This window comes from Salvelinus fontinalis, chromosome 41 (assembly GCF_029448725.1).
Source record: "Salvelinus fontinalis isolate EN_2023a chromosome 41, ASM2944872v1, whole genome shotgun sequence".
NCBI lineage: Eukaryota > Metazoa > Chordata > Actinopteri > Salmoniformes > Salmonidae > Salvelinus > Salvelinus fontinalis.
In genome coordinates this window covers 21528844-21544347 of record NC_074705.1, presented here as the reverse complement: position 1 = coordinate 21544347, position 15504 = coordinate 21528844, and the positions used below count along the sequence as shown (strand labels likewise).

Below are 15504 nucleotides of genomic sequence, written 5' to 3'. Positions count from 1 at the left end.
TGTCCCAACTGGTGAGGGTCAGAGGTGCGTAAAAGTAAATGTATGTTCTTAACATGTTCCCCAAAGTCTCTCTCTCTCTCTCTCTCTCTGTCGCTCTCTCTTTCTCCCTTTGTTTCTGTTCTAATTGGGATCCATATGACATGTTTTATGCTTGTGTCAGGTGCTAGAAGTTTTGTTTGTGCTTTTACAGCTATGGGAATGCTGACTCATGCGCACCAAAGCCAGACGTAGGTATTTTCATGGTGTCGCTGTGCTAGTCGAGTCCCTATCCGTTTACTGTACTGTGAATCCTTGTGTTATTTCAATGTACCAGAGAATTACGTGGCATTTCATAAAACACATTTTATTTGAACAAGTTCCATTCATTTTTGCAAGATAAATCTTAAGAACAGTACATACCAACATATTAATAACAAGAGACCAACTATCGTATAAATGGACTAAAAACGAAGAAACAAACCAGAAAGCTTTCTGAACAAAAATGTAATTTGACCTCACTAAATACAGAAATAATGTAACATCCAGTTAGATAAGCAATGAAAATAATCCAATCTTACACTTCTGAGACACTTCGTACATCAGGAGAGCTGGAGCTGTATAGTTTATGGAAACATAACTTCCAGGGACAACAACCATTGTATAATTGGAAGAGGAAACAGAGGACCAGGGTTTTGTTCAGTAGGCACAAAACAGAATAAAACTTTTGATGCTTAAAGAGATGGGGAGGTCAACTTGTCGTTTCCATTGCAAAACGTTTTGCTACGTTTTTTTATGCCCTAATGAACACGACCCAGGAACAAGCGATAGACAGAATGACAAAACAGTGTGGCAACGTTATCGAGAGATAGATGTGGGACTGGAGAGATTGTCCTGCTGACTTGTAGAGGTCTCTAATAACAATACAAATATGATCACGGCAATAATAATGGTAATAATGAAAACAAAAGAGGGGAGAAAGACAAAAGAGATATATTAGTAACATGTTGGAGAATTCATCCCCCCCCAAAATCTGAAGAGGAATAGAGAGTACAGCACAAACTTTACATTTTTCATCTTGATCCTTATTATATTTTCATTATGTGTTTCTGATATTTTGTATAGAGAAGATTAAAACGGCTGTTTTGTGGATGATGGTGCAGGTGATAAGCAACTTAGTGTCCTTTGTGAAAACATGGAGATTTCAAATAGTTTCCTCGTTTTTAAGGTGAGGTGGGACAGTGGCAAACAATGAGCCACACTTACCCCCAGTACAGTTGCTGTCTGCGAATGAGAGGCCCCCATTGGCTAGCAGTCGATGATTGGCATACAGCTCATTGCCATTTGGCTCATCAGGCTCGTTATGATTAGCCCGTGGGGCAGTATTGCCATAGTGCTGGGCTGTGATTGGGCTGAGCTGGTCAGTGTTTTCACAGAGGCCCGCTTCCAGATGTTCCGGTTTCTGAAAGTTTTGGTCCATCACCATCTGTAGCTCTGAACTCAACAGGGGAACACAGAGGCATCGCCTATGGTGGGAAGCTGACAGCTGAGCTAATACATTTTAAACATTCAATAATAATAATGTGTTAATGTGGATCTTTGAGCGGTCTTTGAAACTGAACCAAGAAGATAAACTATAGTTTGGTTGAAAATAAGGGGGGAAATAAGGGTCGTAAAATAAAAGCATAATTAAGAGTGTGTTGGCAACAGAGAAGTGTCAGAGGAATGAGCCATATGAGAAACGTATACACTTTTACATGATACTTTCCAGGTCTTTGCTCAAACCGTTCGAACTTCTAATTAAACAAATTCATCTCTCCAGAATTAAGTCTCTCACTGTTGCCGCCTGTTATAGACCCCACTCAGCTCCCAGCTGTTCCCTGGACACCATATGTGAATTGATTGCCCCCCATCTATCTTCAGAGTTCGTTCTGCTAGGTGACCTAAACTGGGATATGCTTAACACCCCGGCCGTCCAACAATCTAAGCTAGATGCCCTCAATCTCACACAAATTATCAAAGAATCCACCAGGTACAACCCTAAATCCGTCAACACGGGCACCCTCATAGATATAATCTTGACCAACTTTCCCTCCAAACACACCTCTGCTGTTTTCAATCAGGATCTCAGCATTCACTGCCTCATCGCCTGCATCCGTTATGAGTCCGCGGTCAAACGACCACCCTCATCACTGTCAAACGCTCCCTAAAACACTTCTGCGAACAGGCCTTTCTAATCATTCTGGCCCGGGTATCCTAGAAGGATATTGACCTTATTCTGTCAGTAGAGGATGCCTGGTTGTTCTTTAAACATAATTTCCTCACCATCTTAATTAAATAAGCTGCCCCTTTCAAAAAATGTAGAACTAAAAACAGATATAGCCCTTGGTTCACTCCAGATCTGACTTCCCTCGACCAGCACAAAAACATCCTGTGGCGTACTGCACTAGCATCGAATAGTCCCCGCGATATGCAACTTTTCAGGGAAGTCAGGAACCAATACACACAGTCAGTTAGCACTGCAAAGGCTAGCTTTTTCAAACAGAAATTTGCATCCTGCAGCTCTATCTCCAAAAAGTTCTGTGACACTGTAAAGTCCATGGAGAATAAGAGCACCTCCTCCCAGCTGCCCACTGCACTGAGGCTAGGAAACACTGTCACTGATAAATCCACGATAATCGAGAATTTCAATAAGCATTTTTCTACGGCTGGCCATGCTTTCCTCCTGGCTACCCCAACCCCGGCCAACAGCTCCGCACCCCCCACAGCTACTTGCCCAAACCTCCCCAGCTTCTCCTTCACCCAAATCCAGATAGCAGATGTTCTGAAAGAGCGACAAAACCTGGACCTGGACAAATCAGCTGGGCTAGACAATCTGGACCCTCTTTTTCTAAAATGATCTGCCGCTATTGTTGCAACCCCTATTACTAGTCTGTTCAAACTCTCTTTCGTATCGATTCCTAAATATTGGAAAGCTGCCGCGGTCATCCCCCTCTTTAAAGTGGGAGACACTCTAGACCCAAACTGTTACAGACCTATATCCATCCTGCCCTGCCTTTCCAAAGTCTTCGAAAGCCAAGTTAACAAACAGATCACTGACCATTTCGAATCCCACCGTACCTTCTCGTCTGTGCAATCCGGTTTCCGAGCTGTGCAATCCGGTTTTGAGGTACTAAACGATATCATAACTGCCATCAATAAAAGACAGTACTGTGCAGCCATCTTCATCGACCTGGCCAAGGCTTATTCTTATCGGTAGACTCAACATCCTTGGTTTCTCAAATAATTGCCTCGCTTGGTTCACCAACTACTTCTCAAACAGAGTTCAGTGTGTCAAATTGGATGGCCTGTTGTCCGGACCTCTGGCAGTCTCTATGGGGGTACCACAGGGTTCAATTCTCGGGCCGACTCTTTTCTCTGTATATATCAATGATGTCGCTCTTGCTGCGGGTGCAGGTGGGCGGGTGATTCCTTGATCCACCTCTACACAGACGGCACAATTCTGTATGCATCTGGCCCTTCTTTGGACACAGTGTTAACAAACCTCTAAATGAGCTTCAATGCCATACAATACTCCTTCCGTGGCCTCCAATTGCCCTTAAATGCTAGTAAAACTAAATGAATGCTCTTCAACCGATCGCTGCCTGCACTCGCCCGCCCGACTAGCATCACTACTCTAGACAGTTCTGACTTAGAATATGTGGACAACTACAAATACCTAGGTGTCTGGCTAGACTATACTCTCCTTCCAGAATCATATTAAGCATCTCCAATCCAAAATTAAATCTAGAATCGGCTTCCTATTTCGCAACAAAGCCTCCTTCACTCACGATTCCGATCCTACCGATCCTCGACTTCGGTGATGTAATTTTCAAAATAGCCTCCAACACTACTCAGAAAACTGGATGCAGTCTATCACAGTGCCATCCGTTTTGCCACCAAAGCCCCATATACCACCCACCACTGCGACCTGTATGCTCTCGTCGGCTGGCCCTCGCTACATATTCGTCGCCAGACCCACTGGCTCCTGGTCATCTATAAGTCAACACCTCTTTGGCCGCCTTTTCTTCCAGTTCTCTGCTGCCAATGACCTGAACTAATTGCAAAAATCGCTGAAGTTGGAGACTTATATCTCCCTCACTAACATTAAGCATCAGCTATCTGAGCAGCTCACCGATCGCTGCAGCTGTACACAGCCCATCTGTAAATAGCCCATCCAATTACCCACCTCATCCACATATTGTTTTTATTTACTTTATTTTGCTCTTTTGCACACCAGTATTTCTACTTGCACATCATCATCTGCACATCTATGATTCCAGTGTTAATTTGCTAAATTGTACTTTCTTCGCTTCTATGGCCTATTTATTGCCTTACCTCCTTACTCCATTTGCACACACTGTATATAGATTTTTCTATTGTTATTGACTGTACTTTTGTTTATCTCATGTGTAACTCTGTGTTGTTGTTTTTTGTTGCACTGCTTTGCTTTATCTTGGCCAGGTCGCAGTTATAAATGAGAACTTGTTCTCAACTGGCCTACCTGGTTAAATAAAGGTGAAATAATAAAAATACAACATATTAACCTATTCCACTATTTGGTTCAACTAACCAATCACCCAATACACCATATTCCCTGACACATTGCTACAAAACTCATCATGAACCATTTAAAACTGTGTATATTGCATTGAACAGAAAACTATTTGTAATTAACTGATGCTCAAACACTTGATATGCCCGGAGTAGCAGAGCAACTGGAAGTCCATTACAGCTCTGTTACAGAGCAGCTCAAGGTAGCTAGCTAAGTGCCTGCACACAACTCAGCCTTGGGCTGGCACCGCCAGTCCATTTGCAGCCATTTACTGCATGCCCACTCTGGCTGGATCAATAACAGAGATAAAGACGCATTTAGCGTTAAGCAGCACAACTATTCCAGGAATGAGCTGCTCTGTTAAAGTGAGTCAGCATGGAGATCCTAATGCTCACCCCCTACCTCTTCGAAAAAACACCCACATTTCTCATTGCTTCACAGCTGAGGTAATAGCTCTGCAGAAGATAGCTCATTTGAGTCCAATGGTATTTCTGTCCAATTTATTTGAATTGTGTTATTTCACACACTGCCTCCGCATTTGTGGGACATTCAAGAGACTATGGTCCAATCTTTGTAGTTTAGGTTAATCAGTTCTAGAGTATAGAGCATGATTTATTATAAAGATGATTTGTTGTATTCTATTACAGTTATGTAAATTATATATACAGTACCAGTCAAAAGTTTGGACATACCTACTCATTGAAGTATTTTTCTTTATTTTTACTATTTTTTACATTGTAGAGTAATAGTGAAGACATCAAAACTATGAAATAACACATATGGAATCATGTAGTAACCAAAAAAGTGTTAAAAAATCGGAAAATATGTTATATTTGAGATTCTTCAAAGTAGCCACCCTTTGCCTTGATGACAGCTTTGTACACGCTTGGCATGTACATGTACGAACTTTGAACGTTTCTTAAAGCGCAGTCGCAAAAACCATCAAGCGCTATGATGAAACTGGCTCTCATGAGGACCGCCACAGGAAAGGAAGACCCAGAGTTACCTCTGCTGCAGAGGATGAGTTCATTAGCGTTAACTGCGCCTCAGACTGCAGCACAAATAAATGCGTCACAGAGTTCAAGTAAAAGACACATCTCAACATCAACTGAACAGAGGAGACTGCGTGAATCAGGCCTTCATGGTCGAATTGTTGCAATTGCCCTCCCTCCTCAAAAAAAGGGAAATCATATGAAAATATATTGCATTGTTAGAATTTATACCCTCATACTCCTGTTCTGGTGTGTATCTAGTAGCAACTATTAGGGTACTCATGAAATGGCTGATGGGAGATGGGCATTATGGTGGTACCTTTCACAGTTGGCGGAATGAAGGTGCTCTGCTTCCTCTGTGCCGAGGACAAATCTGCACCCTGGAGCTGATGGGAGGAGAGGAGTGAACAAAATAAAAAGATCTAGTTTCACTCCAGCTATTTCCAGATGACAAGAATCAAAGGTACCGGGTGAGACGTGCCTCCATAAAATAACCTCTCAAGAAACCACGTGCCTCCATAAAATAACCTCCCAGAGGACTGCTGAAATGATGTCTAGAAGAAGAAGTCTATCAGACTCTAGTATTACACAACTAGTATTACACAACACAATGATTGTCCGTGAATCAGAAGGTTTCTCATGGCAATATTCCACAGCACGTCACATACGTACAACATTGGTAAAAACCTGCAAAAAGGGATCCCTGGCTCTTCACGATAGCCTCCAATCCCAATCTAACCCATAGGCCTTACCCCTCTGCGTTTCCTGTAGATCTAGAAGGATTGGATAGGTGTAAGCAGCATGGTAATAGTTAAATTTTGGCCATGTTGTTTATGTTTACACCTCTCCAATCCTGACAGATATAAACAAGTACCTAGGGGGTTAGGGGCTAGTTGTTAGAAATCAGTTTGGGATTGGGTGTGAATGTAGTAGATGATGGTAAAAGTCAGAATCCTCACCCTACATATAGACAATAGTCCAGGGTGAAGTTTCCCAAGGTACATAAACTCAGCAAAAACAGAAACATCCATTTTTCAGGACCCTGTCTTTCAAAGATAATTCGTAAAAATGTATATAACTTCGCAGATCTTCATTGTAAAGGGTTTAAACACTGTTTCCCATGCTTGTTCAATGAACCATAAACAGTTAATGAACATGCACCTGTTTGATCGGTTGATAAGACACTAACAGCTTACAGACTGTTAAGGTCACAGTTATGAAAACTTAGGACACTAAAGAGGCATTTCTACTGACTAACCAGGGTCCCTGCTCATCTGCATGAATGTGCCTTTGGCATGCTGCAAGGAGGCATGAGGACTGCAGATGTGGCCAGGGCAATAAACTGCAATGTCTGTACTGTGAGACGCCTAAGACAGAGCTACAGGGAGACAGGACGGACAGCTGATCGTCCTCACAGTGCCAGACCACGTGTAACAACACCTGCACAGGATCAGTACATCCAAACATCACACCTGTGGGACAGGTACAGGATGGCAACAACAACTGCCCGAGTTACACCAGGAACGCAAAATCACTCCACCAGTGCTCAGACTGTCCGCAATAGGCTGAGAGGGGCTGGACTGAGGGCTTGTAGGCCTGTTGTAAGGCAGGTCCTCACCAGACATCACCGGCAACAACGTCGCATATGTGCACAAACCCACCGTTGCTGGACCAGACAGAACTCTCTCTCACCAGGGGTGATGGTCAGATTCGCGTCCATGGTCGAAGGAATGAGTGTTACACCGAGGCCTGTACTCTGGAGCAGGATCGATTTGGAGGTGGAGGGTCCGTCACGGTGTGTCACAGCATCATCGGACTGAGCTTGTTTTCATTGCAGGCAATCTCAAAGCTGTGCGTTACAGGGAAAACATCCTCCTCCCTCATGTGGTACCTTTCCTGCATGCTCATTCTGACATGACTCTCCAGCATGACAATGCCACCATCATACTGCTCATTCTGTGATTGATTTCCTGCAAGACAGGAATGTCAGTGTTCTACCATGGCCAGCGAAGAGCCCGGATCTCAATCCAATTGAGCACGTCTGGGACCTGTTGGATCGGAGGGGGAGGGCTAGTAGGGCCATTCCCCCCAGAAATGTCCAGGAACTTGCAGGTGCCTTTGTGAAGAGTGGGGTAACATCTCACAGCAAGAACTGGCAAATCAGGTGCAGTCCATGAGGAGGAAATGCACTGCAGTACTTAATGTAGCAGGTGGCCACACCAGATACTGACTGTTACTTTTGATTTTGACCCCCCCCTTTGTTCAGGGACACATTATTCAATTTCTGTTAGTCACATGTCTGTGGAACTTGTTCACTTTATTTCTCAGTTGTTGAATACAAATATTTACACATTTTAAGTTTGTTGAAAATAAACGCAGTTGACAGTAAAAGGACATTTCTTTTTTTGCTGAGTTTATCTAGGATCAGTTTCCCCTCCCCGAATCCCAACCTTAACCATTAGTGGCGAAAATGAAAAACTGACCGAAGATCAGTGTCTAGGGGCAACTTCACCCTACACCAAATAGAGTATATTTACTTACATCTTCCATACTACTGCTTGTTGTCCGCTTCCCATCTGCTTCTAGAAGAATAAGGGAAACAAGCACACTGATTTGGAAAAGGAGGTGGGTATACAGTTTTCAATTACATATATGTGAAAAGGGAATCTTACCAATGTAAGTAGTATTCCAGCCCAGAGGTCACAAGTAGATTCCATTTCATTCTAAACATGCATGAAGCATAACTGATTTCTAGAAATGTCTACAGCATTGAGATTAAAAATTTTGCACATCCAGTCCCCTGCAAAATGATTTACACGCTTGATAAAGAAGTATACAATTTGACATCATATATTATACACAGTTGATTCGGAAAGTATTCCGATCCCTTGACTTGTTCCACATTCTGTTAAGTTACAGCCTTATTCGAAAATGGATAAAATATATATTTTTTCTCATCTATCTACACACAATACCACATAATGACATAGCAAAAACAGGATTTCAGAATGTTTGCAAATGTATTAAAAATAAAAAACGGAAATATCTTATTTACATAAGTATTCAAACCCTTTGCTATGAGACTCAAAATTGAGCTCCTGTTTCCATTGATCATCCTTGAGATGATTCTACAACTTGATTGGAGTCCACCTGTGGTAAATTAAATTGATCGGACAGGATTTGGGAAGGCACACACACCTGTCTATATAAGGTCCTACAGTTGACAGTATATGTCAGAGCAAAAACCAAGCCATGAGGTCGAAGGAATTGTCCGTAGAGCTCAGAGACAGGATTGTGTCGAGGCACAGATCTGGGGAAGGCTACCAAAACATGTCTGCAGCATTGAAGGTCCCAAAGACCACAGTTCTTCATTCTGAAATGGAAGAAGTTTAGAACCACCAAGACTCTTTCTAGAGCTGGCCGCCCGGCCAAAATTATCAATAAGGGGAGAAGGGCCTTGGTCAGGGAGGTGACCAAGAACCCAATGGTCACTCTGACAAAGCTCAAGAGTTCCTCTGTGAAGATGGGAGAAACTTTCAGAAAGACAACCATCTCTGCAGCACTCCACCAATCAGGCCTTTATGGTAGAGTGGCCAGACGGACGCCACTCCTCAGTAAAAGGCACATAAAAGGCACACATACAGGCACCTAAAGGACTCAGACCATGAGAAACAAGATTCTCTGGTCTGATGAAACCAAGAAGGAACTCTTTGGCTGAAATGCTAAGCGTCACGTCTGGAGGAAACCTGGCACCATCCCTACGATGAAGCATGGCAGCATCATGCTGAGGTGATGTTTTTCAGCGGCAGGGACTGAGAGACTAGTCAGGGTCAAGGAAGAGATGAAAACCTGCTCCGGAGCGCTCAGGACCTCAGACTGGGGCGAAGGTTCATTTTCCAACAGGACAACAACCCTAAGCACACAGCCAAGACAAGGCAGGAGTGGCTTCGGGACAAGTCCCTGGATGTCCTTAAGTGGCCCAGCCAGAGCCCAGACTTGAGCCCGATCTAACATCTCTGGAGAAACCTGAAAATAGCTGTGCAGCAACGTGCCCCAACCAACCTGACAGAGCTTGAGAGGATCTGCAGAGATACTCCCCAAACACAGGTGTGCCAAGCTTGTAGCGTCATAACCAAGAAGAATCGAGGCTGTTATCACTGCCAAAGGTGCTTCAATAAAGTACTGAGTAAAGGGACGGAATACTTATGTAAATGTGATATTTCCGTTTTTTTTTGTTTTAATACATTTGCAAACATTTCTAAAAACCTGTTTTTGCTTTGTCATTATGGGGTATTGTGGGGTATTGTGAGGGGGGAAAACTATTTAATCCATTTTAGAATAAGGCTGTAACGTAACTAAATGTGGAAAAAGTCAAGGGGTCTGAATACCTTCTGAATGTGATGTATATACAGTACCAGTCAAAAGTTTGGACACACCTACTCATTTAAGGGTTTTTCTTGATTTGTACTGCATTGTATAATAATAGCGAAGACATCAAAACTATGAAATAACACATATGGAATAATGCAGTAATCAAAAAAGTGTTAAATAAATCTAAATACAAAGGAGATTCTTCAAAGTAGCCACCCTTTGCCTTCATGACAGCTTTGCACATTCTTGGCATTCTCTCAACAAGCTTCATGAGGAATGCTTTTCCAACAGCCTTGAAGGAGTTCCCACATATGCTGAGCACTTGTTGGCTGCTTTCCTTCACTCTACGGTCCAACCTATCCCAAACCATCTCAATTGGGTTGGGGTCGGGTGATTGTGGAGGCCAGGTCATCTGATGCAGCACTCCATTACTCTTCTTCTTGGTCAAATAGCCTCAATGTATGTTGGGTCATTGTTCTGTTGAAAAACAAATGACAGTTACACTAAGTGCAAGCCAAATTGGATGGCGTATTGCTGTAGAATGCTGTGGTAGCCATGCCGGTTAAGTGTGACTTGAATTCTAAATAAATCACCAACAGTGTCACCGGACAAAGCACCCCCACACCATCACACCTCCTGCTCCATGCTTCACGGTGGGAACCACACATGCGGAGATCATCCATTCACCTACTATGCGTCTCACAAAGACACGCCGGTAAGAACTAAAAATCGCAAATTTGTCTCATCAGACCAAAGGACAGATTTCCACCGGTCTAATGTCCATTGATTGTGTTTCTTGTCCCAAGCAAGTCTCTTCTTATTATTGGTTTCCTTTAGTAGTGATTTCTTTGAGGCAATACGACCAGTTGATGTTGACATGCGTCTATTACTTGAACGTTGTGAAGCAGTTATTTGGGCTGCAATTTCTGAGGCTGGTAACTCTAAGGATATACCCTCTGCAGCAGAGGTAACTCTGGGTCTTCCTTTCCTGTGGCGGTCCTCATGAGAGCCAGTTTCATCATAGCGCTTGATGGTTTTGGCGACGCACTTGAAGAAACTTGAAAAGTTCTTGAAATGTTCCGTATTATAGTAATGATGGAGTGTTGTTTCTCTTTGGTTATTTGAGCTGTTCTTTCCATATTATTTACTTGGTCTTTTACCAAATAGGGCTATCTTCTGTATGCCACCCTTACCTTGTCACAACACAACTGATTGGTTCAAACGCATTAAGAAGGAAAGACATTTCACAAATTAATTTGTAACAAGGCACACCTGTTCATTGAAATGCATTCCAGGTGACTACCTCATGAAGCTGGTTGAGAGAATGCCAAGAGTTGCAAAGCTGTCACCAAGGCAAAGTGTGGCTACTTTGAAGAATCAACTATAAATATATTTTGATTTGTATAACACTTTTTTGGTTACTATATGATTCCATATGTGTTATTTCATAGTTGTCATGTCTTCACTATTATGTAGAAAATTTTAAAAATTAAGAAAACCCCTTCAAAGAGTAGATGTCAAAACGTTTGACTGGTACTGTACTGTATATGCAATATAAAAGTATTAAATAGTACAAATACTGAGCTGTTAGTGTATGCAAAAAGAAAAATAGGTAAATCATATTATATTATGCTAATAAAATTGCTCAGAGAAAAATATTATGTTTAACAAGTAATACAAAACAAACAAAAAAACATAGGTGTCTTAATTATTTTCACCTCTGTTTTCAATACTTTGCGCACCCTCCCCTTATGATTGTAACAGCACTTAGCCTTTTTCTACTGTATAACGTTTTATGAGATTGAAGAGCACATTGGGAGGGATCTTAGACCATCCTCCATACAGAATCTTTCCTGATCCTTGATATCCTTCGGTCTGTGCTTATGGACTGCCGCTTCAATTCAAATCACTGTTTTTCAGTGGGGTTTAATTCCTGAGACTGAGACGGCCATAGCAAAATGTTGATTTTGTTGTCAATTTACAATAGCTAAACTTAAAAAAGTGTTATGTTTATGCAGATTTTATTTTGTTAGATATTAGTTATATGAATCTTTAGGGAGGCCAATCATTTTGATACCTACCTTTTTTAGATAAAAAAAATCTTTCTCTGCAAAATAAATGTTTTGTTTTAGTTGCATACAATTAATATAGCTCAGTTGTTGTATTATCTAATTTACACAGCATTTTTTGCTCGCCTTTATTAAGGGTGCCAATAATGTTGGAAAGGATTGTATGTACTGTACATATTTTAATAGATGTATGTTTTGAAAAGAAAACGAGAGAGAGAAGAGACAGAACAGTCTGCATCACCCGGCCTCACCTTACTACAATCTGAAGTCAAATATCTACTGTTTGCTGATGATCTGGTACTTCTGTCCCCAACCAAGCAGGGTCTACAGCAGCACCTACGTAGATCTTCTGCACAGATTCTGTCAGACCTGGGCCCTTACAGTAAATCTCACTAAGACAAAAATAATGGTGTTCCAAAAATGGGCCAGTTGCCAGGACCACAAATACAAATTCCATCTAAAAGCTGTTGCCCTAAACATCAGCACCACAGGTAACACACCACACCACCTCAATCATTCCTTCAAATTTTTACATTTACATTTAAGTCATTTAGCAGACGCTCTTATCCAGAGTGACTTACAAATTGGAAAGGTCATACATATTCATCCTGGTCCCCCCGTGGGAATTGAACCCTGGTCCCCCCGTGGGAATTGAACCCACAACCCTGGCGTTGCAAGCACCATGCTCTACCAACTGAGCCACACGGGACCAAATCAAAGCACATTAGATCACATTTTATCTAGCCTTTTGCTCAGTGCAGATGTGGCCTCCCACTGGGAACACACTGGTTGAATAAACGTTGTTTCCACGTCATTTCAACTAAATTATGTTGAACCAACTTGGAATAGACGTTGAATTGACGTCTGTTTGTAGTGGGCTGTAATCCATGGCTTCTGGTTGGAGTATGTACGTACAGTCACTGTAGGGACGACGTTGTCAATGCACATATTAATGAAGCCGGTGACTCTACAGCAGCACCAAAATGAAATGGAATAAATTCATACAAGATTGAAATGGCTATGAAATCATATAAACAAATTCATGTTTGTTTGCTAGTTGCGGCACAAAAAACTTTACCATCTCGATAGGGATACAGGTCTACTACTGTAAGTCCAGGAAACACATGACGATTAAGAACCCGCCCTGGTATTTCTGGAATTAACAGTGACAAGTCATCTGGCAGGAGAGAATCAGCAACCTGACAAAGAGCTACTCTATTTGACAACAGCTTTGGATAAGACAGGGGCCCTAACCAGAGGTTGGAACCAGTTCAGGGAACAGAACTGAAATTCAAAAAAGAAACTAAGTAACAGAAACAGAACCGGGAAAAAGTGTGGCAGAAATTCCATCAGGAACATGTGAACTTTCATGTGCCTTAATAACTTGTATGCCATCTGTAAATACGAGTAACATTATTAAATTACCAGCCTAGTTGGTTTAGCCACGGGAAAAGACAGGAACCTTCCCGCTAGCCTTGATTGGCTGAGATAATGAAAGCTGATACCTTTTTCACAGTAAGGTCGACACCTGTTGTATTCGGCGCATGTGACAAATAAACATTTGATTTGATTTAATGGATCAATGCCGAGAGATGAGTTCGGATTGGTCTGCCATGTAGTGCGCTTCTATCTATAACATGAGCTGGTCAGTATGTGTAGGTAATCCTTTCTAACGTGTATATTTTTTTAAAGATATCACTTATTAGAACTGCAAAAGTGTTGTTCTCCACTTTCTGGAGGACTGAGTTTTGAAATCAGGGGAATGGTCTTATATAGACATCATACACAATCTCACTAAATCACATCCAATATCATACACATGAACCTACTCAGATTTACTAAACACATAATATCTTGTCTCAGTTTGTTAACATCTGTGGCATTGGCTCAGGCAGGGGAATAAAACAAATATTGCTAGAACCTATTTCTTGAATTCAAAATATCAGATATTTGAAAGCTCTAGTTTTGGCCGTCATAAAATCTCTGATGGAAGTAACTTTACAAACACTAAGTATGGTCAATTTAGACTGAGAATAGTATCTAGTTATGTTAAGGGGTGAAATAAGTATAGCCAGTTATAATTGTAACTGTTTAGCAGATTATAAAAAAAAGAATATCAGTCTTACATGGCTAAAAGAAAAGGAATATAACATATACTGATTACAGGAAACTCACTCCACATCCTTAGATGAAGTTGCATGCATAAAGGAATGGGGTAGTGAAATAATTTTCTGTCACGGACAAAGGAACTCAAAAGGTGTGATTATATTAATCAACAAAACATTTTGATCTGAATGTGCAAATAGTCAGGAATAATTCGCCAGGAAGGTGGATCCTTTTGAATATTAAAGTGGACGAAAAAGAGATTTGGCTCATTAATCTATATGGTCCAAATCAGGATGATCCATGCTTCTTCGAAAACATTTATACCAATTTATTGAACTTACAGGCAACAAATGATCATTAAGGTAGGATACTATAACTGTCACGCCCTGACCTTAGAGATCCTTATTATTCTCTATGTTTGGGTAGGTCAGAGTGTGACACTGGTGGGAAAATCTATGTTTTCTATTTCTTTGTGTTTTTGGCTGAGTATGGTTCCCAATCCGAGGCAGCTGTCTATCGTTGTCTCTGATTGGGGATCATCTATACGTTGTCATTTTCCTTTTGGGTTTTGTGGGATCTTGTTTTCTGTATAGTTTATTTTGCATTACAGAACTGTGCGCGTTCGTTTTTGTCGTTGTTATTTTGCTTTTGGTGTCATCAATAAAAAGAACGATGTACGCCGACGACGCTGCACCTTGGTCATTCCACAAACAAGAGCCGTAACAATAACAAAGCGTTAAGTACCTCAATGGACCATAAAGGTAATCACTCTACAAACTATCATCACCGTGCCCTTAAGGAAATCACAAATATTATGGACACATTAGAAATAGTGGATATTTGCAAACTAAAAAACCCTGACCTAGTGAGATATACATGGAGGAGACTTAATCTAGTTAGTTGTCTTGACTACTTTCTTGTCTCTTTTTCTCTTGCATCAAAGGTTAAAAAAGTTTTAATAGGAGACAGAATGTGATCGGATCATCATCTAATTGGCCTTCACATAACTCTTATATATTTTCCACGTGGACAGGGATATTGGAAATTTAATTTAAGTGTACTGGAGGACAACTTATTTTTAACTAAGACAAAATTATTTATAACAGAATTTTTACAGTATAATATAGGTTCAGCAAATCCCATTATTGGGATACCTTTAAATGTGTCAAGGCTTTGGGTAACTGGTGAAAAGGAGTTAGGCGCAGGAGAGTTGAGATGCGTGGACAAGGTATTTAATACACCAGTATAGAAACAATACAACGGTGCGTGAAATATACCGGTACCGCAAATAAACGGGCGTAAATACAAAACCCGGCAACAAAATACCAGCCGTCAGATACAGCCATCAACATAGAACAAACACGCACACAAACATGGGGGAAACCAGAGGGTTAAA

At 41.4% G+C, this 15504-nt stretch overlaps 1 protein-coding gene across 1 annotated transcript in view; it reads right to left on the bottom strand.

Annotated features, from left to right (window-relative positions):
- Positions 1–322: 322 nt before the first annotated feature.
- LOC129840569 (protein phosphatase 1 regulatory subunit 1C-like) overlaps positions 323–15504 on the bottom strand; it is a 30204-nt gene continuing 15022 nt past the window's right edge. The window contains exons 3-6 of the mRNA XM_055908537.1: positions 8104–8144; positions 5882–5948; positions 1243–1470; positions 323–890 (exon numbers count right to left, since the gene is read on the bottom strand). Of these exons, the coding sequence (XP_055764512.1) occupies positions 835–890; positions 1243–1470; positions 5882–5948; positions 8104–8144 (392 nt within the window). The 3' untranslated portion in view covers positions 323–834. The remainder of the gene's footprint in view (positions 891–1242; positions 1471–5881; positions 5949–8103; positions 8145–15504) is intronic.